This window comes from Ceratocystis lukuohia (assembly GCF_044167205.1).
Source record: "Ceratocystis lukuohia strain C4212 chromosome Unknown Supercontig5_pilon, whole genome shotgun sequence".
NCBI classification, from domain to species: domain Eukaryota; kingdom Fungi; phylum Ascomycota; class Sordariomycetes; order Microascales; family Ceratocystidaceae; genus Ceratocystis; species Ceratocystis lukuohia.
In genome coordinates, this window is record NW_027263524.1 from 189,339 (window position 1) to 212,281 (window position 22,943).

At 51.4% G+C, this 22,943-nt stretch overlaps 10 protein-coding genes across 10 annotated transcripts; 5 read left to right on the top strand and 5 right to left on the bottom strand.

Annotated features, from left to right (window-relative positions):
• Positions 1–656: 656 nt before the first annotated feature.
• Positions 657–1,763, bottom strand: HOO65_050044 (Steroid 5 alpha-reductase; the record flags this gene model as incomplete). Its single annotated transcript, XM_071003459.1, has 3 exons — positions 657–1,154; positions 1,377–1,580; positions 1,656–1,763. The coding sequence occupies 3 exons, from the start codon at positions 1,761–1,763 to the stop codon at positions 657–659; spliced, it is 810 nt and encodes a 269-aa protein (XP_070858103.1).
• Positions 1,764–3,285: 1,522 nt separating this feature from the next.
• On the top strand, positions 3,286–4,908 carry HOO65_050045 (Flavohemoprotein; the record flags this gene model as incomplete). Its single annotated transcript, XM_071000768.1, has 1 exon — positions 3,286–4,908. The coding sequence occupies one exon, from the start codon at positions 3,286–3,288 to the stop codon at positions 4,906–4,908; it is 1,623 nt and encodes a 540-aa protein (XP_070858104.1).
• A 125-nt stretch (positions 4,909–5,033) lies between these two features.
• On the bottom strand, positions 5,034–7,332 carry HOO65_050046 (ATP-binding cassette sub-family D member 1; the record flags this gene model as incomplete). The annotated part of the gene is made up of 3 exons (XM_071003222.1): positions 5,034–6,449; positions 6,541–6,756; positions 6,811–7,332. The coding sequence occupies 3 exons, from the start codon at positions 7,330–7,332 to the stop codon at positions 5,034–5,036; spliced, it is 2,154 nt and encodes a 717-aa protein (XP_070858105.1).
• A 1,097-nt stretch (positions 7,333–8,429) lies between these two features.
• HOO65_050047 (Diphthamide biosynthesis protein 3) lies at positions 8,430–8,717 on the top strand (the record flags this gene model as incomplete). The annotated part of the gene is made up of 2 exons (XM_071003569.1): positions 8,430–8,627; positions 8,691–8,717. 2 exons carry the CDS (start codon positions 8,430–8,432, stop codon positions 8,715–8,717), a joined length of 225 nt encoding a protein of 74 aa, XP_070858106.1.
• Positions 8,718–9,354: 637 nt separating this feature from the next.
• HOO65_050048 (mitochondrial 37S ribosomal protein mS23) lies at positions 9,355–10,147 on the bottom strand (the record flags this gene model as incomplete). Its single annotated transcript, XM_071003508.1, has 2 exons — positions 9,355–9,682; positions 9,756–10,147. 2 exons carry the CDS (start codon positions 10,145–10,147, stop codon positions 9,355–9,357), a joined length of 720 nt encoding a protein of 239 aa, XP_070858107.1.
• Positions 10,148–10,716: 569 nt separating this feature from the next.
• HOO65_050049 (Pentatricopeptide repeat-containing protein) lies at positions 10,717–12,726 on the top strand (the record flags this gene model as incomplete). Its single annotated transcript, XM_071000769.1, has 1 exon — positions 10,717–12,726. One exon carries the CDS (start codon positions 10,717–10,719, stop codon positions 12,724–12,726), a length of 2,010 nt encoding a protein of 669 aa, XP_070858108.1.
• Positions 12,727–13,026: 300 nt separating this feature from the next.
• HOO65_050050 (Cytochrome c oxidase subunit VIIc) lies at positions 13,027–13,344 on the bottom strand (the record flags this gene model as incomplete). The annotated part of the gene is made up of 2 exons (XM_071003567.1): positions 13,027–13,088; positions 13,143–13,344. 2 exons carry the CDS (start codon positions 13,342–13,344, stop codon positions 13,027–13,029), a joined length of 264 nt encoding a protein of 87 aa, XP_070858109.1.
• A 765-nt stretch (positions 13,345–14,109) lies between these two features.
• Positions 14,110–17,583, top strand: HOO65_050051 (ATP-dependent RNA helicase mtr4; the record flags this gene model as incomplete). Its single annotated transcript, XM_071003134.1, has 2 exons — positions 14,110–17,339; positions 17,403–17,583. 2 exons carry the CDS (start codon positions 14,110–14,112, stop codon positions 17,581–17,583), a joined length of 3,411 nt encoding a protein of 1,136 aa, XP_070858110.1.
• Positions 17,584–17,812: 229 nt separating this feature from the next.
• HOO65_050052 (DSC E3 ubiquitin ligase complex subunit 3) lies at positions 17,813–18,886 on the bottom strand (the record flags this gene model as incomplete). The annotated part of the gene is made up of 1 exon (XM_071000770.1): positions 17,813–18,886. One exon carries the CDS (start codon positions 18,884–18,886, stop codon positions 17,813–17,815), a length of 1,074 nt encoding a protein of 357 aa, XP_070858111.1.
• Positions 18,887–19,847: 961 nt separating this feature from the next.
• On the top strand, positions 19,848–22,611 carry HOO65_050053 (Integral inner nuclear membrane protein ima1; the record flags this gene model as incomplete). Its single annotated transcript, XM_071003178.1, has 3 exons — positions 19,848–19,976; positions 20,084–20,902; positions 20,995–22,611. The coding sequence occupies 3 exons, from the start codon at positions 19,848–19,850 to the stop codon at positions 22,609–22,611; spliced, it is 2,565 nt and encodes an 854-aa protein (XP_070858112.1).
• Between the last annotated feature and the right edge of the window lie 332 nt (positions 22,612–22,943).

The window sequence follows — 22,943 nt, forward strand, 5'->3', positions numbered from 1 at the left end:
CGGCGAGCATAACAACCTGCTAAAGCCACGGCTGAACAGCGATACACAAGCGGCCAAATTTACATTTAAATCACTAATAGTGAGACCATGCTGCTTTTAACAAGACACTTCGATCCAATCCTTTACACCGGTGGCTCTTCTGTTTGCATGAGTGTACTCACTTTGCGAACACGGGACTCACTCTACAACTCTGTAACGTATCACGCGAGACGGAGGCAAGCTGACCATCAAGCTGGGCAGAAAGCTGGAGTTGATGACAGTCAAGGGCTCAGGAGGCCTGCTCCTTCGAGTTCCTTCTATTGTCCGGATCACAGAGCGTCCGATGTCGCAATTCTGTCGCACGATTGCATTGTTGTACATACAAATGAAATGAGAGACTCGAGAGACCCTTTGCACCCGGCCCGCCCGCCTGTGACTGCTTCTGTGGCCTAGAGTAGTACAAACAGCCTTAGTCCCACTATATTGCAGTAGCACAGACAGAAGGAAAAGGGCCTAGCGCCAGAGCGCTTCTATTTACAACGCAGTGCTGCGTGAAGGGTAGCTAGATGATTAATAAGTGGGTATAGGTATTAGCTACCGCGGCTTGCGCTTGTTTCTACTGACTTAAAGCCGCTGGGCATGCTCAAACATCCAAGCAACTGCAGTTCCATGAATGACTAGCATAGTCCAGGAAGGATGGTCCATTTTCTACGAATCTTCTCTTCTCCAAACTCGTTTTCGTACCACTTCCTTCCGTTCCAAGCTCTAGGGAACATAGCCATGACCTCATTGACCAAGAATGACCGTGCTGGGGCACACCCAAAGCCCGCAGCGATCCAGAAACCAAGCCACTCGATCCACTCGCAGAGATAATGCGGATACAAGATCCATTTAAACAGCATTGCTTCCGGCACGCGGTAGTGCTTATGCACATCAACATCTTTTTCGGCTAGCTGCCTGCCGCCTGAGGAGTTGATGCGTTCGCGCTTGCGCCGCTCGGCACGGCGGATCTCGCGCAGCTCCTCGTCATGGAAGAAGTTTCCCATAAGGCCAATGTAGAATAGCGCAATCCCGGCAACAAACTGGGCGGTGCTCCAGGAGTGCGGCATCCAGTCGCGGGCAGTAGTGGGGCCGTAGCCACCAAGCCAGCCACCGATGCTGATGCCGTTGCAGACCTGGAAAAATGCGGCATTAAGCCAGATTAAAACATGGATAGGGGACATGCTAGGCTGCATAAAAGGGAATAGTACGGCCCTATATACATAGTGGATGATCTGAGGAGCAAGGGGGGGGGCCGGTTAGATATAGCTAGGGATAGAAAGGGGAGGCGCGAGACAGACGCGGCGAGCCATGCAAGCATGCGGCCATCGGATCATATTCTGCTAAACTGTACGTACAAATAGTGCACCAAGTACTTTGTTTTGCCATGGCAAATCATCAAGGCCTAGTCTTTCGGGGAGGGTAGTCATGGTGTACGACAAGCTCAGAAAGCCTGGCACCTCCATTGTCAGCCACGCCCAGCGACCTGGGATATTTAGCAGACTGTTGACACTAGTTTTGCCCATTCCATACCAACTGATGGCAAACTGCAGCATGCCTAACTACATAGTGTTAGCGGAGAGTAACCTGAAAAGAAGTAGACAAGCGACAAGCCGCCATGAGCCTTGTATACACACCACGGGGAAGACAATGGCAAACACGGTTGATATCAACTGCCAGTTATCACGTGTCGGCGGTAGCCACTCGCTGGAGACGACAGCAACAAGATCATCTGCGGATAACATGGCTGCAGAAAGAAGCGGGGGAGGGGCGCGTTGTGTTGTGTTTGCTCAAGGCTGGTTTTGTTTTGGTCGAGTATAGGTAAACAAGATGAAAGGTGGCTCGTGTTTTGAGCACTCAATATGCGATTCGAAACAATGCCAATGTTAATGCGCCAGTAGGATGAGAATAGGGTTACGGCATATTGGGGTTACATTGTAGGGGGTTGGAATTTAGCTGCTGTTAGTATTACATTTATAGACAACCACCAGACAATGGACGATATTACTGGTACCCATAATATGTCTGCCCTCTTGGCAGCCTGTTTATGGGGCCAGGATGGCTGATGAAAGCAATCGTACGATGTCGGTAAGAGACGAAAAAGAAAAGCAAAAAAAAAGCAGCACGTGCGGTGTTTTAAGTTTTTGTTGACTGTGCAGCATTTTATAGGGATTTTAGCTTGAACACATATGACCAATACCGTACTACAGCACAGCAGACATACGTCAACAGTCAACAGTCAGCAGTCAACAATCAAATGTGTCAGCCTCGACTGAAGCCGTGCACTTTTGCCTGCATGAAGCAATCAAAAACAAAACGCAAAGAATATTGGTCGAGAAAAGAGGGGCAGAAGCCGGGAGTCCTGCAATTTGGCTGGGGCGGCTGTGTTGGTTATCTGTCTGCTTGCTTGCTTGCTTGGGCTTGGGCTGGTTGGTTGGCTGACTGACTGGCTGGTGGCTAGATGGGGCTAACAAAGCGCATGAAAGAAAAACAGCAAGAAAAGAAGAAACAGCAGGCTGTCCTCACCCCGGCCGGCAGATGGGCAGAAAATTCTCCTGTCCGTATCTGTGGCCAATGGGCCCCTAAACAACTGCTTGGCTAATATATAGTGGTAGCAGTGGGAGTATGTTAATGATCCTTTGCGGACTCCTTCTCGACACGAAGAACAGAGAACCAGGCTCTGGGCTTCGCAGGCCAGGACACTCAGACGGGCTAGAAAGACCAGGGAAGGCCAGGGGGAGGGGTTCTAAAACATACGATGGACAGACGTTGCCCTGATATTCCAAGAAGAGAGAGAGGGGATAGAGAAACCAAGAAAGGAAAGAAAGAAGAACCGAAGGAAGCTACTATAATAGGACGGGACAAACACCGGTACAGAGAGGCAGTTTCCCCGAGTGGAACCTCTTCCTCCTTCCTTCCTTCTCCTTTTGTTGCCTTGTGCCCCTGGCCTGGCTTGCATCTATCTGACCATTGTGGGTTGGGGATTGTGGGTGGGTGACTGTGGTTGTTCGGTGATTGTGTGTGATTGTGTGTGATTGTGTGTAATTGTGTGTGATTGCGTGTGATTGCGTGTGACTTATATGGGGCTGGCTGGCTGCCCTATATACGTCTGGCAAAGACTGTTGTTGTGTTCCTAAAAGCTCTGCTTTTCATCTCTCCTTGCATGTTGTTCTGTCTCCCCTCTCGTTTCTCCTGTCCTCGTCATTTATCTCCTCCTTTACTCGTCCGCTCAGTCACCCGCGTGCCTCCTCTGGCTTTTCTGCCGACATGTCCCTCACCTACCAGCAGGCCAAGCTCGTCAAGGAGACCATCCCCATCCTCAGCTCTCACGGCGATCTCATCACAACCATATTCTATCGCAACCTCCTCAACGCCCAGCCCTCCCTATCCGCCATCTTCAACAATGCCAACCAGCTTAATGGCCGCCAGCCACGTGCCCTGACCCAGATCATCCTGACTTTTGCCCAGCACATTCACCGCATGTCTGAACTTGCGCCCATCCTTGAGCGGGTGTGCCATAAGCACGTATCTCTTAATATTAGCCCTGCTGACTATGACATTGTCGGCAAGTACCTTCTGGGTGCTTTTTCCACTGTGCTCGGGCCCACAATCTTCACGACTGCCGTTGCTGAGGCCTGGGAGCGTGCGTACAACATCCTCGCGCGCATGCTTTCTGGCCGCGAGGCCCAGCTGTATGCTTCTCTTGGGGACTGGGTTGGCTTCCGTCCTTTCCGTATCATGCGCAAGGTGCAGGAGACGCGAACACGGGATGTCTTTTCGTTGTATTTAGTGCCTGTTGATGGCAGCATGCTACCGCTACCTGCATTCAAGCCTGGCCAGTATGTATCGTTGCAGATCCCTGTCACGGGTTATGAGGATGTGACCACACAGACCCGGCAGTATTCGCTTAGCGACAAGCCGCGGGGAGACTACTACCGCATCACGCTAAAGCGCGAGATAAACGCCAACGGGGGCCCAGGCATGGTTAGTTCGACGCTGATCGACAACTACGGCATTGGCGACATAGTGCAGCTGAGCCACCCAACCGGCGACTTTTTCTTGGACATGGAGAACTCAGGTTCTAGCGTGCCTGTGGTGTTGATTTCAGCCGGCGTTGGCGTTGCTCCCATGATCAGCATTCTGAACAGTCTTCTTGCTCAAGTTCCTACTCCGCCGTCAACATCGTCATCGTCGTCATCATCATCGTCATCACGTATTAATCCCATTTCCTCCAAAAACTCTATCGCGTCTTCGGTCCAGGCGGCATCTCCTTCCTCCACACATTCACCCGTCCCCTCCTTCTTCTCCCGGAGCCGCACCCATTCACGAGCGCCCTCTGTGCCTAGCCTGTCCCCAGCAAACCGCACTGCTAGCTTCAGCTTCAGCTCGTCCAGGCTGTCCCGAGGCAGCGTGGATAGCACTAGCACTAGCTCGCCGGAGCCAGAGCCAGGACCGAAACAAGAACTAGCAGAGTCCATAGCTGCCACAGCCACACTGGCTAATCATGTAGTGGCCCCGCAGCTGCCAGCGTGCAGGCCGATCACATGGATTCACGGGTCCCATGCCGATGCAGCTTTCGATATATACATACGAAGTATAGCCCACATGCGGCGCAATTTTCACTCTGCTGTGTTTAAGACCGCCCCAGAAGCTGGCGACATCCTTGGATCCGACTTCAACTTTACGGGGCGTGTTGATCTCGACAAAATATCAGACGCGGATTTGCACCTGGCTTATGGGGCAGCTGAGTATTTTATATGTGGCCCAGAAGGATTCATGTTGGATGTTCGCAAGGCTCTGCTGCGCAAGGGCGTGGATGTATCGAGGATCAAGTGTGAGCTGTTCAATACGGGCGACCTCCTGGCAAATGCGAAGTGGAAGGGGGCATGAAAGAAGGAAAAATCGGAGGCATAAACACAGGCACTCTGGAATAGCAGTTAAATATATATCATCATTGTCTGTATGTTGTCGTCAAGATCTTTGCCCATTACTCCACCCACTACTGGGGCCCGTTTCTAGTTCGTTGTTAGCTCTTCTAACCGCTTCTCCCACTCTTGAACCTGACGCAGCTTGACGTCTAGTTCTTCTTTCTCATCTTCTAGCTTCAGACGCTTCTCTGCGTCTAGCTTCGTAAACACATAGTGTCCCTGTCCATCAAACTGAAGGATCCATGAATGGTACTTCCACAGTGACCGGCGATGCGACACTGTTAACAGAGTAATGCCTAGGGCCTTGGCCCCGTCGTACATGGCCTTCTCGACATCAAGTGGCACCGATGATGTACACTCATCTAGGATTGCATATCTGGGTGCATGGTAGAACAAGCGTGCCATGGCAACACGTTGTTGTAGGCCACCTGAAAGCACATCACGCCATTCTGCCTCTGCATCCCAGCCCTCGTCGTACATGTCGACGAGGCTGGTTAGGCCCAGCTTCTGCAGGATTAACATTAGGTCGTTGTCCTTGACCCCACGAGCTGCCATAGCCGTGGGGCTGTCGGGGTAGATGATTTGCTGGCGCAATGAGCCACGCGATAGATAGGGTCGCTGGGGCAGATAGAAAATGTCACTGAACGGGGGCTTGTGTACTGTTCCGCCATAAACTGGCCATAGGCCGCCAAGAATACGGAATAGAGAGGACTTGCCACATCCATTGGGGCCAACCACTAGCATGTGGTCGCCTGGAGATAGCTGGAAGGAAAGTGCTGGCACTAATACATCACCATTGGGTGAGATAATGGGCACATCTATGAACTTGATGTCCTTGCTTTCAACCACAGTTCCTCGTCCACGGAGAACAGCCGCATTATCTTCAATTCCGCTGCTAGATACGAGCTTTTTCTCAAAATGGCCCCGTTGGATGTCATCCATGACATCCAGCAGTGATGCCACCCGTGACGTGTAGCCTGCCAGCTCCATGATCTCGCGGTACGAGAACATGATGCGCCCAAATGCGTCGGACGCTGAAAGAAGCATGCGCCGATTGGTGACAAAGGATTCTGTGCGATCACCCATAGAGCTAATGCCCTTCAGGGCGCCTCCAGCGACGGGCAGCTTCACAAACACAGGAACGCTACACAAAAGTAGGCCCAAAGCTCCCCAGAAGTACTTGATGACAAAGTCTTCCATAAAGCCGTGGTATAAGCGTTGCCTCAGAATATAATTGACGTGCTTGATTAACGTGAAGTAACCCTTGTCGAGTGTGTCCTTCTCGACTTCATGGCCGGCATATAGGGCGACCTCTTCGCAGTGGTCAATGAGGCGGGAATGCTGGAAGCGGAATTCGCCTTCGAGGCGGGCTTCGTCGGCGACATATCTGCCAAAGGGGGGAGTAAGAAGGCGCATGACATTGGCGGAAATTTGTACTAATAAAGACATGAAAAGGACACCCTCACTGCCTACGCTCTTGGAAAGCGAATATGTGTAGATGGACTGGTTGTTTGACGAGTTAGCATCTAAGCCACGTACTTATTGACCTGATTTATGTCATATGGCTAGGAAGTTACTATGTATTGCAACTTACCATATCAAGAACCGGCTTGGCTAAATTGCTGTAGAGCTCGGACATGCTGCTGCTGAACTTGGCGACATCGACGGCAATTAGTTGATCGGGGTTTTTGATGCGGTCGTCTAGGGCTGTTAAGCCGTAAAATGTCATGCTTGATAGGTATTTGTCATGGATGAACTGGGTAAGGCGTGTTCGGTATCGTAATGATAGTTCCGCTTGGTGCCATGATAACTAGATCAATGCTGGTTAGTGCTGGGGCTTATAATAGCGGGGGTTTCTTCTTACCATGGAGTTTGTGAATGTTGCCGGGACAGCAATTAGCATCCAGCCCATGATCTGCTTCAAGAATTCCCGGCCGTTGCCTTTGACCAGGCTTTTCACAATAGCGCCATCCATTGCGGCAACCTTGAGCGAAATCAGAGTGCGCACAACTAGGAAGAAGCTGTGGCTGATCAGGAGCCTTGCCTCTTTGCTCTTCCATCCTGGGATCACGATCTTGATTAGCCTCATTAAGGACCGGAAAAATTCTCTGTTCAGTTCGACCCGGCGCCGCTTCCCAGGCGCTGGAATGCCGTCAGCTGATGCATCTAGTGCTACTGTAGATTTCGCGGAGGGGAACGAGGCCCTTTTCTGGGCAGTGACAGCATTTCGTATTCTATTAAGCAGCGCAACAAAGAGCGATATCCATACAGCTGCGGATATGCGACTGCGGTGCTTGAGGTAGAGTGCTGAGAGCTGGGAGACTATCTTTTTGGCGGACTTTTCGTGATGGAAGGACGAAAAAGCCACCTTGGATTGTGCCGCCATATTGGCTAGATAAAAGGGCTTCGTAGGTTGGGAGCAGCCTCGTTATGGTAGGCTAATAGGTATTAAGCTGGTCGTTCGATATAGTAGCGATTGTGCGAATGATTTCCACAGTAGCAACGATGGTGATGATGGTTTGGCTTGAGAATGAATGGCGCAAATCAACCAAGGGAGTGGTAGCCGTAGTGTGTGAAGAGACTGCAAGAAGTAGCACACAGAAATAATATGATAACCGGCGGCTGAGAAAAAAAGTGACAGCGTATTCTCCGACAGAATCGGTAGGAGCAAACTGACTCAACAAAAGCCACGGGAGGGCATGTGTTTGAGTGAGGGAGATACGTAAACAAGAGCTTACAGATACCCACGCTTGAAAACTAAAACCAACAGTTGCAATTCGAAATACAATTAATTGATGGTATGGAGTGTGTAAAAGGTAACATGGAAAGAGCGAAAAGACTAAAAATTGAATCGCCCTTCTTTAGAGGGCTTTCGTGAAGCACAAGTCACAAGACTAAGCCCGCTTGATAAATGCGCGGCGCTTGCTTGCTCAGTTTTCCCTCGGCTCTTGCCTGTTGCATGCACATCACATGCTACAAGCTAAGTAGTTTTGTATACCCCTGTCTCTGACGTATGTAGAGCCTCGACTCATCCTCTGCCGGGCTGACACCACTATGATATACCTACATACTACCCTGGTTTTCTTTTCTCTCCTTCTGCCAAATCAATAGCCTGTGCATGTGATCAGACACTACAGAAGCGAAGCACATTCGCAGTTTCCTCGGACATAAATCCCGTACACATCTCCAACTCTAACTCGACTCAATGCTTTTTGCGCCCAAATAAGCTAAGCTTCTTTCTCCAAAGGCAATCATAGCCGCTGAAAGAATCTGGGGAATATATAGCGCCACACTATCGCGCGCTAGGCATGAGGCGTATATGTGGCGTCGCGGGGCGCAAGAAAAAAAAAGTCTAAGTCGGCTTGACGATGGCCCAGTTGGAGTGACATCATTAAGTCATACTCTGATCAACAACAGCTGGACTTGTCTAGAAGCCCGTTCGCATTGGCTATTTATTTGGGGCCCTCATGATAGCTGCCCGCCATGACTAAAGACAACGATGTTGCGATCTACGACGAGATCGAGATTGAAGATATGGAGTACGACGAAGATCTGGAAACCTACTTTTATCCGTGTCCCTGCGGAGACCGCTTCCAGATTGCGCTACTGGATTTGCAAGATTCTGAAGACATTGCTGTGTGCCCAAGCTGCAGCCTGATGATCCGGGTGATCTATGACATTGTAAGTCACTATGAGTTAACTACCTTCAGAAAACGGAAGCTAACGACAATGCTCTCGAAACAGGATGACTTGCCCGCAATATCTAGTTAATATGGTGGTTCTGATTCTGCAAGCGAAAAAGCAGTAAACCGACCAAACAAGATCGTCGATTAAGACTCTCCCATGTTCGTGGCTATGACATGACATACATATATACCCTAGTCGGAAACCTCAGCTTGGCTACCATTTCCACCCTCAATATGATCGACTTGCTACACACGCAGAAAGGAGTATTGAAATAGACTACATGCACGCATGTCCACCCAAGTGGCTTAGGCTGACCAAGGTGGACTGCTTTACATATGGATGCGTAAACTGCCTATTTACTACGACTGCGCCTGATACTATAACGAAAAAACGTTACCCTGTACACTAGACTATAAAATGATACCCTAGATAGATAAAAAAACACTGTGTATCACTTGAATCTGCCCCATTGAACCTCTATGTGAACCTGGGCCACCCATACCTTATCACGTACAACATGCCCCCTCTTGCTAGTCCCATAGTCTTTCAGTTGTGAGAGCTACTACTCGCAAGCCCTTTCCCATGTGTTATTACAAAGTTGTCATAATGGTAGTACTACAAACGTCATATGTTGATACAGATCTGGCTGTTGAACAGCAGAAACATTCCCATCGTCTCTCCGTCCCCTCATCACCCCCACTCTGTCTTTGCACAGTCTAACTTAGGCATTCTCAACCATAGCCTCGACATCTACGGTATCGTCTGTCTCATTGTCTGCTTCAACCACCGAACGCATCGCAGCTAACTTTTCTGTTTGGACAGCGGCTAGCTTCTTCCAGCGCTCATAAGCGCGGTCTTCCTCCTCCATGCCTAACTCTAGACGGGACTTGCCAAAGTAGGCGCCGACATAACGCGCTTCTTCGACGGAAATGCGACTGCGCAGTTCCCGAAGGTGGCGTTCCTCATAAAGCTCGCGACGTGCTTTGTCATAGGCTTCGTCTTGTGATAGGCCTTCGTTCTCCATGAGCCACATCTGCCGCTGGACAACGCTATTGGAAACAACAAGAGTCAGAATTTCTGCTACTTGAACGTTCTTTTGCAAATAAAGGTTATCGCACTTACCATTCACCGCTCAGCTGCATACGCGGTTGCACAACTCCCTGGCTCCAATCCACTCTGTAGGCATCACAGCCGTCAGTTTCCACTATCTGTCGCGGTCTAGCCAGCTCCCATGGATGGTCTCGGTAAAAATTGGCGCGCAGAGAATCTTCAGGGAAGCGGATCTGTTGCGGCTTGTACAGGTTGCGGGGCTTTCCAGGGCGCTTCAGAGCTTTCTTGTTCTCGTTCAGCTGGACGGCGACATGTCGTGTCAAGATCTCAGACGGCGGGACAGCGTGAAGGACATCGAACCACGGTGGGCGGGTGGCAGTAAATTTCTGGTTCGGAAGAATGGGGGAGGCAAGGCTCTGGGCGACGGCCTGATAGACCTTGCGGGGACGTATTTGGCGGCCCATTTCTGTGTTCCAAGGTTAGAGGTTAGAGATACGGCTTCCAATTGCTGTAGCTTCAAGTCTCGTAGGCAGTTCAATAGTAGCGGCTGCCTGAATATCCGGCAGAGAGGGCAATCGATCCTTTTGGACAAGGACTTACTATATGTGACGTATGGGCGACGATGGGCAAGATGCTGTCAATATAACTCTTTCATGATGGCTTCAACCTTGAGTTGCACGTCGGCTGTCAAAAATTGCCTAGCTTGAAGAATCACCGGACTTTACCCGGTTAAAGTCTATGCGCTTTACTGCATCCTGCCAACTCCCCACATTAAAGGTCCCCTCTCTGTGTGAGCTTGTAGCCAATCACATGCACTGCATTTTTTCAGGCAAATGGGAAGGCTGTATCAACAATTGAAATCCGCAAGCCGTTGGGAAAAAGAGACTGCATCGTGGGCCGTCTGCCATTACTTGACCCTTAGCTGCTTCTGCTATACAGGCAAGGTTTCTCCGCTTTCTTTTCTTCCGAGCTGCTTTTCACCTGTAGGAGATCCTGGTCGCCACTCCTTGCTGGATGTCATGATCGCCTGCTCATGAAAACTCCTGCTAGACTCGACGGAGCCACTACGTGCACTGCTGCGTTCCGGCTAGTCGCTTCGGCCATCGCCACCTCAGGCTCTGGGGGCTTGCCGACCACTCACCCGATATACTTTCAGCCTGCAAGCCCTTCTTCAGCGCTCAGCATCCCGCGACCGTCTGCTCGTAGACTGACCCAGCCTAAGAGCCAAGCCTGCTGCAAGTCATCACAATGGCTCTTCTCAACATTCTTCACCCCATCATCATCCGTACTATACATGCCAGTAGCTTCTAGATCACTTTGGAGCTCGCGAAGGGTGGAAAGCCCGGCGGATGGGCTGCAGGAAGCAGCTGACGAGGCCGACATAGAGTCAAAAGTAGACCATAGGGCGTACTTAGAAATGAGATCGGGGTCTAGCATGGAGTTAGAGTCTAGAGCTGCCACCAAGCCAGCTGCAGAATCTAGGCTGAAAAGCCTAATGAGGGTTAGAAAGGAACCTCACTCAGCTGAGGCGGCTGTCGGTACCTTGGATCTACTCGCCATGATAGATGACACGCCGGTTGGTCATGTAGAAGAGTATCTCGACTTTCACCAAGATACGTATCTTCGACGCTATGCCAATTCGGATGGACCACGACTGAGAGCCTCAGACAGGCCTGATGACTATGACTATCCATCGCTAGAAGACAGTGTAGGCCGGAGTGACCATTCTCTGCAAATATACACCGAGCTACTCTTTGCAGTCCGCCAGCGGTCACGCGGCAACAATCGAATCTCATTACTGTCCATTTTCCGCTTATATCAGAAGCTACCGGAGCCCCGGATGCTGCATATATCGGCAGCAATGCGGCATCGTCTTCTGCGGACTTTTGGGACCCCCGAGCGCTACGACTCACCGGCCATGCTGCGATACTACTCTCTTGTTGAGGATGTTAAAGCATGTGGCCTGGCCCTGACCCACTACGAATGGAACTATTCTATGGCTTTTGCAAAGCGCTTTATTCGCGATAGGGATGATTCTTGGATTTCGGTTGCACTCAAGATATGGCGTGAGATGGAGCATGAATCGCACATTAAAGCAAATGAAGTCACTTTCAACATGCTTTTTGACGCAGCAACCAAGTGCGGGAACTTTACTCTAGCTAAAGGTATCTACTCCGAGATGACTGCACGCGGAATCAAGTTTAACCGGTACCATCATGTCTCCCTCATCCACTACTTTGGTCTCCGCCAGGACGGCGATGGAGTGAGAGCCGCCTACAAGGACATGGTTCTAGCCGGCGAAATGATCGACGACGTCGTACTAAACTGCGTTATCGCCGGGTTCCTAAATGCAGGCGAAGAAGTCGCAGCCGACTATGTTTATGCCCGCATGAAGAAATGCAGTGATGGCGGGCTTGGACCTCCACCGGCTGACTATAGAGCAAGGCGCGTCATCACTCGAGTATTGATGATGTGGGCTAAACTAGCTCGGCGCCACCCCCGCTTGAGGAGTAAGATGCAAGCGAACACCAACATGGCGCCGGACACTCGCACCTACCGCATCTTAGTGCAACATTATGCGGTGTGCGTAGGTGATATGTCCCGTGTGGCGGCGTATCTAGATGATATGCGCTGGTTCCAGGTGCCCATGGATGGGCGTATTTTCGTGACGCTATTTGAGGCCTTTAGTCGGCACGGCGGCACATATTCTGGAGCAGACTTTAGCAAGAAGCGTCTGCAGAGCATCTTCACGGCTCTACTCAACACACTAGATGCAAACGTTCAGGGCGTGTACGTTGACACATGGATGGTGATGTGGGCTTTACGAGCGTTTATGCGCTGTGGTGATCAGCGGGACGTACTAGGCGCCTATGCACAGTTAAAGGAACGATGGACTCTCAACAAGACCAAGGTCTTGCATCTAGAGCAGTTCATGCGTAGGGTTGTTGAGCATAGGGACTATGTAGGGCAACTTGACCGACTTAAAGGAGGTGCGTCCATCTCACAATGGACAGGAGTTTTCCCACATGGCCAAGATAGCTAGGCGGTGTTGCTAGTTGAGTGTATAGTAAAGTCATGTACAGTATAGCAAGTGTAAGATACAGTTTATTCATAGACAAACAGGGTCACGTTCGCAAATATCAATGGTTGGCAGCAATTCAAAACAGGCGTGCCAAACCAACCGTTCTGGAGCGTTGAGTGGAATGTTTAGTGATGGGAGTAGTGTATTTACTATGGCAGCAACCACTGCAACTTCCCCAAAAAGAAAAACTTGAAACGCCACTAGTGAGTTACTTATTTGGATCTGTAGGTCTGGTAGACTGCATTGGGGAAGAAAGAATTGTTAGCCATCGTCGTCTAGTATACGAATCCCGAAATTTGGCGGTCTTAGATCAATGTCGCCGCCTAGCCGAGAGCAAATACATCGGCTCTGTTCCTCCAAATAGCGATATGACGTACCGGCAATGCCAAAGGGGGCGCCGAAACCAGCAACAGCAAACAGCACGAAGCCGGGACCGAACCACTTGGACTTGGGGTTGAAGGGCAGGTTGCTGCCGGCACCGCTGGGGTAGTGGTAGGGCGAGCTCATCTGGGCGCGTGAGGTGGAGAAGGCACGTCTGGCAATCTGGCCGGTGGCCTGCGAACGAATGGCAGCGATCATTTTGGATAGAGTTGGTTGGGTATTTCTTTTGGTGTGGGTGGGGTGATGGCTGTTTTTTTCTCGTGAGATTTTCAGTTAGCCGGTAGTTGCTCGGGAACGAAGATGAATGCCATTCAATTGATCAAAAGGAAAGGAGAAAAGCTCCGAGGGGGTTAGATGCTCATGACTACCTACAATTGGCGTAGAAAAGGTTCGATCGACAAGAGCAAACAACAAGAGAAAAAGCCGTGATCTCAGGCAAAGCTTCACTTTTCTTGAGATTGGCCTGGCGTCAATCACGCGGGTCTTCTCCACTATAAAAGGCCAGACAGCCAATCAAAAGAGCAGGACTACTAAACAGGCCTGCTTACGTCAGATGCCAATGATTAGGTCATCAAATCTCTAAAATGTTGACCAAATTGTGGGCTTTCTTATCTTAGTGGCAGAAACCTTGATGCCGCAAAAAAAAAAGTTAGAAAAAGTTAGAAAAAGTCAACATGGATCGAAGTTTGGTTTGGCTTTCAGATTAATGGCTTGTATTTAATTTGCAAATTCTCGAGCAAATAAAATAATAAGTCCAGCGCTGTTTCGTGCTTTTTTCTTCTACTTGTCTTTTCTCTGTTCACTCTTCTCTCTCTATTGAAAATTAAGTCCAAGGTCTCTCATACTCTAGACAGCTGTTGGCTGCTCTTTGTCCTCTCCTCTTCTCTGTGTATAGCTTAAGACACCCTCCTCGTTCTGTGCTGCCCCTAGACCTATTTCTTGCTACGTGCAGTTTTATTCGTTATGGATGACATGTTTGATGTGTTTGGGCAGGCGCCTGATCCGGACGCCAGCTCAGATGAGGAAAGCATCGAGTCTCATAGCAGCGCCCAGAAGGCTAAGTCCTCTGCCAAGGCATCGCCGTCATCATTGAAGCGCAAGGCCAAGTCCAGTCTTTCAGATAGCGACCAGGAGATGCAGTCCGCCGGCTCGCAGCACAGCACTGATAGTTCAGACGCCGAATCCGACCACGCAGACAGCGATGAGGCCGATGCCGATTCTGATCTCGACAAAGACAGCGATAACGATAATGACAATAACGCGCAAACATCAAGTCAAAAGAAGCATAATAGCAAGCGCCGGAAAAAGCAAGATGAGGCCGAGGCCGTTCTAACGGATACTTTTGAGACAGCCGCCGAGCGACAGGTCGATGCTGCCCCCGATGCCGACGATGGCAGTGGGGCAGCTTCTGGCACCGGCGAGAGCGGCGAGGCTGGCGCTGCAGAGCCGATTAAACTATCGCACAATATAGCCCATCAAGTAGCTCTGCCGCCCGATCTCGAGTACGAGTACATCCCAATCTCGCAGCATAAACCTCCCGCCGAGCCGGCCCGCACATACCCGTTCAAGCTTGATCCATTCCAGGCCTACTCGGTAGCCTCAATCGAGAGAGATGAGAGTGTGCTAGTTGCTGCGCATACATCGGCTGGAAAGACGGTGGTGGCTGAATATGCCATCGCGCAGTGTCTGAAGCGTAATCAGCGTGTCATCTACACATCACCCATCAAGGCACTCAGTAACCAAAAGTATCGAGACTTCAAGGAACTCTTTGGTGATGTTGGGTTAATCACTGGCGATGTTACAACAGATCCCACGGCGTCGTGTCTGGTCATGACCACAGAGATTTTGCGGAGCATGCTGTATCGCGGCTCTGAAATCATGCGTGAAGTTGCGTGGGTCATTTTCGATGAGGTGCATTATCTGCGCGAGAAGACGCGTGGTGTGGTATGGGAAGAGACCATTATTTTGCTTCCTGACAAGGTGCGGTATGTGTTTCTGTCAGCTACGATCCCCAACGCGTTCGAGTTTGCCGAATGGATCGCCAAGATCCATAAGCAGGCATGCCACGTTGTATACACAGACTTCCGACCGACGCCGCTGCGCAACTACTTTTATCCAGCGGGTAGTGACTGCATGCTGCTTGTAGTCGATGAAAAGAAAAACTTCAAAGAAGCCAACTTCAACCAGGCTATTGAATTAGTGGAGCAGGGCAAGAAGGCACTGGAGAGCGGACCTAAGAGCGCTGGTGGCGGCGGAAACAAGAAGAAGGGCGGCCGCAACAACGGCGCCAGTGACACGGGCAAAGACGTTAAAAAGATTGTCAAGATGATAATCACTAAGCGCTTCGACCCCGCCATCATCTTCTCCTTCAGCAAGCGCGAGTGCGAGTCGCTAGCTATGCAAATTTCGCAGTACAGCTTCAACGACGACAGTGAGCGAGACAAAGTGCGACTTGTCTTCCGCAATGCTATTGAGACGCTGCCCAAGGCCGACCGTGAGCTTCCTGGCATCAAGTCAATTCTACCGCTGCTGGAACGTGGCATTGGTGTGCACCATTCGGGCCTGTTCCCAATTCTAAGAGAGGTTATTGAAATTCTGTTCCAAGAGTCCCTTATTAAGGTGCTATTTGCTACAGAAACCTTTGCCATTGGCCTCAACATGCCGGCCAAGACCGTCGTGTTCACGTCTGTCATGAAGTTCGATGGCACCGGCCGCCGACCGCTCTCAGCATCAGAGTACGTACAGATGTCAGGCCGTGCTGGCCGTCGTGGCCTGGATCTGCGTGGTATTGTTATTACGTTGTTCGACGACTCCATGGATCCCGATGTAGCCCGTGCTGTTGTAGTTGGTGAGCACGATCGCCTAGTGTCTGCCTTTTATCTCGGCTATACGATGGTGCTCAATCTGCTGCGTATCGAGTCTGTATCCCCTGAGTTTATGCTCAAAAACTGCTTCCACCAGTTCCAGAACACGGCGTCCCTGCCAGCTTTGGAGAACAAGATGATGGAGCTACAACACGAACGCGACAACCTAGTCATCTCAGACGAGGCTGCCATCAAGGAGTACTACACCATTCGCCAGCAGATCAACGTGTACCGCCGCGACATGCTTTCCGTCATGCAGCTGCCCGAAATATGCAAGGGCCATCTGACACCGGGTCGCCTGGTTCGCATTTTTGACCCGGCATCGGCTGATGACTCCAACCTGCACCCTGGCAATGACTATGGCTGGGGTGTGGTAGTTAACCTGGTCGAACGCCGGGCCCCCAAGATGGGCGAACCTGACTACCCGCCTCAGGAAGCATACCTGATTGACGTTGTGTTGCCAGTTGATGCTGAATCTCCTGAGCCATTGGCTACTAACCCTGGGTTGCCATTCCCCACCGAGCTGCGGCCGCAGACCCCCGGTGGCAAGATGCGCCTTGAGCGTGTGTCATGTCTCCTTACTTGCGTCAAGGCGCTGAGCCAGATAAAACTCAAGCCCAAGGCGCTTGACACGCTTCCCGCAATGGGCTCTATTAAATCCCACCTCCACGAGATTATGCGCCGTTTTCCCGATGGCCTGCCGCTTTTGGACCCTATTGATCACATGGAAATCCGCGACGACTCGTTTAAGAAGTTGGTGCGCAAGACAGAGGTTCTTGAAGCTCGTCTACTAACCAACCCGCTGCATAGCTCGCCGCTACTCAAAGAGGCATGGGAGCAGTACGCAGCCAAGGCTCGGCTTACGGAGCGCATCAAGGAGCAGAAGAAGGCGATCGTGAAGGCCAACACAATTGGCCAATTGGATGAACTCAAGGCACGCATGCGTGTGCTACGACGCCTAGACTTTATCAACGAGAATGAAGTCGTGCAGCTCAAGGGTCGTGTTGCCTGCGAGATCTCGTCGACCGAGGGTCATGAGCTGCTGCTTGCTGAGCTGCTCTTCGATCGCTTTTTCAACGAATTGAGCCCCGAGCTGTGCGCGGCCGTGCTGAGCATTTTTGTCTTTGATGAGAAGGTCACTGCTGATCCGCTCAAGGAGCCACTTGACAAGCCGTTCCGCGAGGCCGTTATCAAGGCGCGCATGATCGCCAAAGTATCGCAGGAGAGCAAGCTAGACATCGATGTTGAGGCGTATGTAGGCAAGCTGAAGTGGCAGCTCATGGACACGGTGTACCTGTGGTGCCAGGGCTCGCAGTTTATTGACATCTGGTAAGTTGGTTCTTTAGAGGAGGATGGTGAGACAAGTCGTGGTTACTAACCCTTACTTTATAGCAAATTGACCGATGCCTACGAGGGCTCGTTGATTCGCCATTTCCGCAGACTTGAGGAGTTGTTGCGCCAGATGGCCGAGGCTAGTCGTGTGATGGGTAGTGAAGACTTGACTAAGAAGTTTGAGGAGTCGCTGGGCAAGCTGAAGCGCGACATTGTGGCAGCACAGAGCTTGTACCTGTAAGGGTAGCAAAAGCAATGGGGAGGGGAGGGGAGGGGAGAGTGTGAGACGACCAAAAGTAAAGCCTGATAGAGTAATATTTCAGTGATTCATAGAAAAACAGATTGGCCGCGGGTTAATTGACGCAAGCAGTCATTAGAAGACTAACTTGCTCGTGAACATCATATTTACTTTATTGTACACACATATCGTAACACATTCATCAACTACTTGCTGTATGCGACCAGCCTTTTCAACCACCTTCGCTACCAAGATACCGTAGCGTCCCTATGCTAACTCCAAGGATTACGCCCACCCATACGGAATAATGTCTTCGCTTAGACCACATGCCCTCTTCTCTCAATGCCCAGCTAAAGCAGCCCAGGGGCCAGAAGAAGCCTAGCACCAGTCCGCGCAATAGCCCGTCCGTTGAGTCTTCTGCACTCAAGTCCTCTCCAGATTCTGTTTCGCCGCCTGCACCCGCTGCTGCCGCTTCGGCCACTGGACCTGTGGCATTAGAGTCGATCCACGCATCTTCCATGCGCTGTAGCGAGTCGGGCGATGGCATTGTGTCAGGCGTATGGCGGGCAGCCTGAATCGATGAAAACTGTAGACGGAGTTGGTTGACTTCACTAGCCGACAGGCCTGCATCGAGCAGGCGGTCGAAGCCGCGCGGCGCCCGAGCTAGTGGAGATGCCCCACGACTGCGCATTCCGGCTACTCCAGTGGCGGAGAACAGATGCCGGGACGAACTTAGACCGGCTGGGGTGTTGTCACAGATATCAGCGCCAGCGTGAGCTTCGTCAGGATCATTATGCGTGGGAGTCGGCGGCGTGTTGGCCAAGCGGTCCTCGGTAGCTAGACCGGCGGTGTCAAGAGGGGGGCCTAAACTGGCGAGAATATATATGCGTTGGCGCGCTTCAGGATCTTTGCCCTTTGAAATACGACCGGGAATTATCCTATCGTGAGCGCTATCATCTATAAGGTCGGGTGTGGAAGTTCGCGAAATGCTGCCTCCACGTGGTGGCGGTGGCGGCTTCACAGCGCTGCCAAGTAGGGCGGCATCGGTGAGCATGCGGCCTTGATAGATCAGACGTAAACTTCGGTTCTGGTCGGCTGGCGGAAGCTGAGCACGCACTTGGCGCTTAAGAGCTGCGACACGCACAGCCCATGGTAAAGGGATGTCGAGGTCGATATCGGGGATAGCGGAAGAGAAGCGAATCGTTAGATGGAGCGGGAAGGAAGGCGGTGAACGACGCGACGGCGGGGTATGCAGTGGTGGCGGTGCATTTTCCACGGCGACCGAAGGCAACTGTGTGTTGGACATCTGTGTGGAATAATGGAGTGATGGGTATTGGTCTTGAATAACGATGATGTTAGTCGTTCAAGACTACATCTGATGGTGATGTCACGAAAGCAGGCTTGATTTGGGAATGGACTGGCAGGTGGTGCCAGATGCCACATATGTAGTGGCAGGTGAAGCGCGTTTATGATTATGATGCGGCAATATAGCCAATTAAAAGCTACGCAGTCGTCGGTCTGTGGTGCATCCTCTAATCAAACCCCAGACGGCCCAACCAAAGCGAGGGAACACTCTGGATCTCGGTGAACCACCAATAAAAATTACCCGTATCCCCACGCCTCCCAATCACGGGCCTCGGTATCCTTCGGTGTCTTTCGGTGAGCACTTTCCATCATCCCAAACAGCGCGGCTAAAAAAAGTTTCATAATTCTCAACAACAGAGACACAGATTCAACCAACAAACCAAACAAGCTGCAAACCAGATTGCAAGCCAAACTGCAAATTGCGGGCTAACAATGCTGGGCTTTACGCAAATTCCATCTCGTCGCCCTTTGTTTCTATCTGGCTGTTACCCCTTGCATTGCTAAATAGACTGCAGATTTAGGGATCGTCAGTCCTTAGCTCAGGCACCGATTTTTCTGGCATTGAGTGCGCTGTGTGGCATTCCGGGAGAAGCAGAGCAAACAAGCCCGAGCTGTCTATTTTGGGGATAAGAAGCAGAGTCTATCTTGGCTTGAGACAAGCTGGCAAAACAGAGGTGTCTGGACGACTTGTTTTATGTTTTCGTTTACTTGTTCGCTGGTTTTCCTGCTTCTTTCCTTCTGGCTTATCGTGAGATTAACCTCTCTTGCATGCTTTTGTATTTCTCTGATCCATATTATCTGCTCTTCTAATCGACCTACAATCTCGAGCCTGGCCTTTTAGCTCTACTGTCTTGTTCCCGCGCGCTTTCTTCTTTCCTCTCTTTTCATACACACCCTCCACTATGCCTCATATAAGGCGCCCCCGAGTCTTGCGCTGCTTCTACTGCAACAAGTCGCAGGGCTGGCGCTACGAGTCGGGGATTACAAGCTTTGAATGCCCCAGCTGTGAGGCAACTAATTATTTGGACGAGGTAGGTTAGCCATAAGATACTTGGAATATCTTCAGTGCCATCCCTCCAATGCCTTCTTTGCAGCTCTCCCCAGCACTAGTCTAAGCGCTAACTCGAACACCCTCTAGGCCGGCGACATTACCGATCCCCCTCTTCAGGCAACCCTCGCTCCATCCTCAGCCCATTTTGCTCGACCATCACGTGTATCATCGGCCTCACTTGAGCCACGCGACTCTATCTTCTGCAAAACCTGCGTCAAGAACCAACATCTCTTCACCTCTTCCCTAGCTCAGTATCTGCCGGAAGACCCTAACGATCCCGAGTATGCCGCTCTTGAGCGCAATTACTACTCCTTTCGGGCCGGCCTCGAGAAGCGATACCCTCAGATTTGCGCTGCATGCGAACCCAAAGTAGCAGCGCGTCTTCGCCAGGCCCGATATACTGCCAAAACAGACTATCTCCGTCGCATGATGGAACAGAGCCGCGCTAATCGGCACGCGCGAAAAGGGCTGACTAGTCTCGATGTACTACACCGTTCGGGCAAAGCTCTGTGGTGGGCTGGTGTCGTCGCACAGCTGCTCTGGCACATGTCTATGCTAGACAGGCTAGCCGTGCCGCTCCTAGACATGCTTAGTCGGCCCCAATGGTTCATACGCAGTATAAGGCTAGCTAGCACCGCCGTCCGTCTGCTGCCGCCCGCCCATGACATACTCAACTTCGGCTTGGTAGCCTCGCTGATGGCGCTATGGTGGAATCCGCGTTTCCCGCAGGTATTTCGCGGCTTTTCTAAGCCAGTTCTAGGCCTTGGCTCGTGGTATGGGCTGCAGGCGGGCGGGCTTGTAGCCCGTTTCGTATTTCCCCGTCTAGACGATATGGAGTCTAGTCAGGCGGACGAAGCGATGGCGCATTTGAGCGTGCATTTTGTTGCTTCTATGGTGTTTATCTACGTAAGTATCACCAGCCAGTTCAGATATGGATGGGGCTTATCTTCCCTCCCTGGTTTTTAATATTCGCTAACCTCTCTCGTCTGCCCCTCTAGCTGCTGCTTGCCTCGCGTTCGGTTGTCAAGCTTGACGCAACGCCCCTCTTTGCCACTAGCGAGTCTCCGTCTTCCTTGTCTAGACCCGACAAGTCGCCCGCCCCCATCCGCAGCCATAGCCGCGCAGAGCCCGAGGCCAAGCGCGAACTTGAAGCAAAATCACTCTCGTCCATTCTCGACGACATCTTGACTACTTCTCCGCCTCGGCCTAGCAGTCCTCTCAGTCCTTCGCCTCTACGCCGGACAAACTTCAATTCGTCACCAATTGGGAGCTCCCGGCCTCACATGGACTCGTCGCCTCTTCAAAGCGGCAGTCCAGTCTCTCGCCACTCCAACTTTTCTCACACTACCCCAGTGCAGCAGTCAAGCTTCAAAAACCACACCCCAAAGCGTCTGCAGGCTATTTCTCAGGATGACGACGCCATGGACTGGTCACCTACGCAGCCACAAATTCCTGTTCCTTCGGCTTTTCAGCCTCCATCAACTTTCCAGTCTGGCGCCTCTTCACTCAACCCGTTCTCTTCGTCTGTGCAGCTTCCCCATGACAATAGCCTTGGATTCTCGCGGTACAAAGGCTCACAGACACCTACACAGCGCTATGTCTCACAGCGTGCAGCTGCCATGACGGCATCATCTGCCCTGAATTCGGCTTCGTCGCCTTTGACTTCACGAGGTTACAGTCGCAACGCGTTTGGAGCACCCGTAACACCCCGTAGCAAGAATCCCTTCGCGCTTGCAGCTTCCAGGCCTGAAAGCCCGCCTAGCCACAACGGTCACGACGATCCCTTCACCAACGGTCTTTCTCCTCAGAAAGAAAAATCGACACCACCCGTAACTTTCGCTGACGCACGCTTCTTCGCTCCAACCCCCAAGAATGATCCACGCACCGATCTGGCCGTTTATCTCAATCGCAGCTTCTCTCTCGGCCCCGATGACGAGAGCACTGCGGCTGACTCAGCCTCCGTTCGTGCCACATCTCCTGCTGGAAGCATTAGCTCGATCTTCTCATCACCACAGATCATTGCCCAGCGAGCCGCCCAGCACAACATCGCCTCTACGAATCCGCCTCCGAACCCGTTCGCACTGCAGCTCCTCCACTCACCTCTGGCGCTGCCCGCTCTCCTCGTGTTGCAGGTCGGTGGTCTCTGGGCCGTTTCGCTTGCTGTCGACGACGACCTTGGCCTTCTCTGTCGCGAGGCCGCGCTATGCCTAGCCGGCGCTATGGCCGTATTCCCTGTTTGGACCTGTATAACGTCACTTTTTGCCCCAACCCCGGTCTCCTCCAGGCTAGACGCTGGTCCCGATGATTCCGGGTCTGGCAATGCGTCGGGGTCGTCGTCTTCAGTGGCAGGTTTCGCCTTCGCCAAGACGCTTGCCGAGGCTGTCGTTAGCGTTGCCGAGCTGGCAGGCGTCGCATACTATAGCGCTGCAGTGTGGCTACGCGACGATAGTGTAGCGGTTGAGGAGGGCGGCTCCATTGTCGTTGCCGCTGTTCTCATACATCATGCCCTCGGGGCGATTGGGCTCGGGACGGGCCGCGAGCGGGAGCGATCGGCCAAATACCGCGACACCAGTCGTGGGTCAAGTGTGGTGAGGCTAGACACTAGCGAGTACTAGGCTGTGTCTGGCCAAATATATCACCAATTTCTTTTTCTTTTCCTGTTTTTCCATATCCGTTCTTTGTTCTTTGTTCTTTGTGCTTCTAAGTTCTTTGTTTTCTTTTTTTTTTTTTGTTTTACACACAAAAGCGGCGGTTCATATCTTTTTTTTTTTTTTTTTCGTTCTTCTTTTTCTAGTCCTTGTTTGTTGTTCTCATTATCTCTTCATATTCACTTCACACCTCACAACTCTGCATTCTTCTTAGATAGAGCTCATCTCCTAGTTTACATATATACACATACACTGATATGGCGTCCAGGCGAGCTGGATTGTCTTTTTTTCTCCGACTC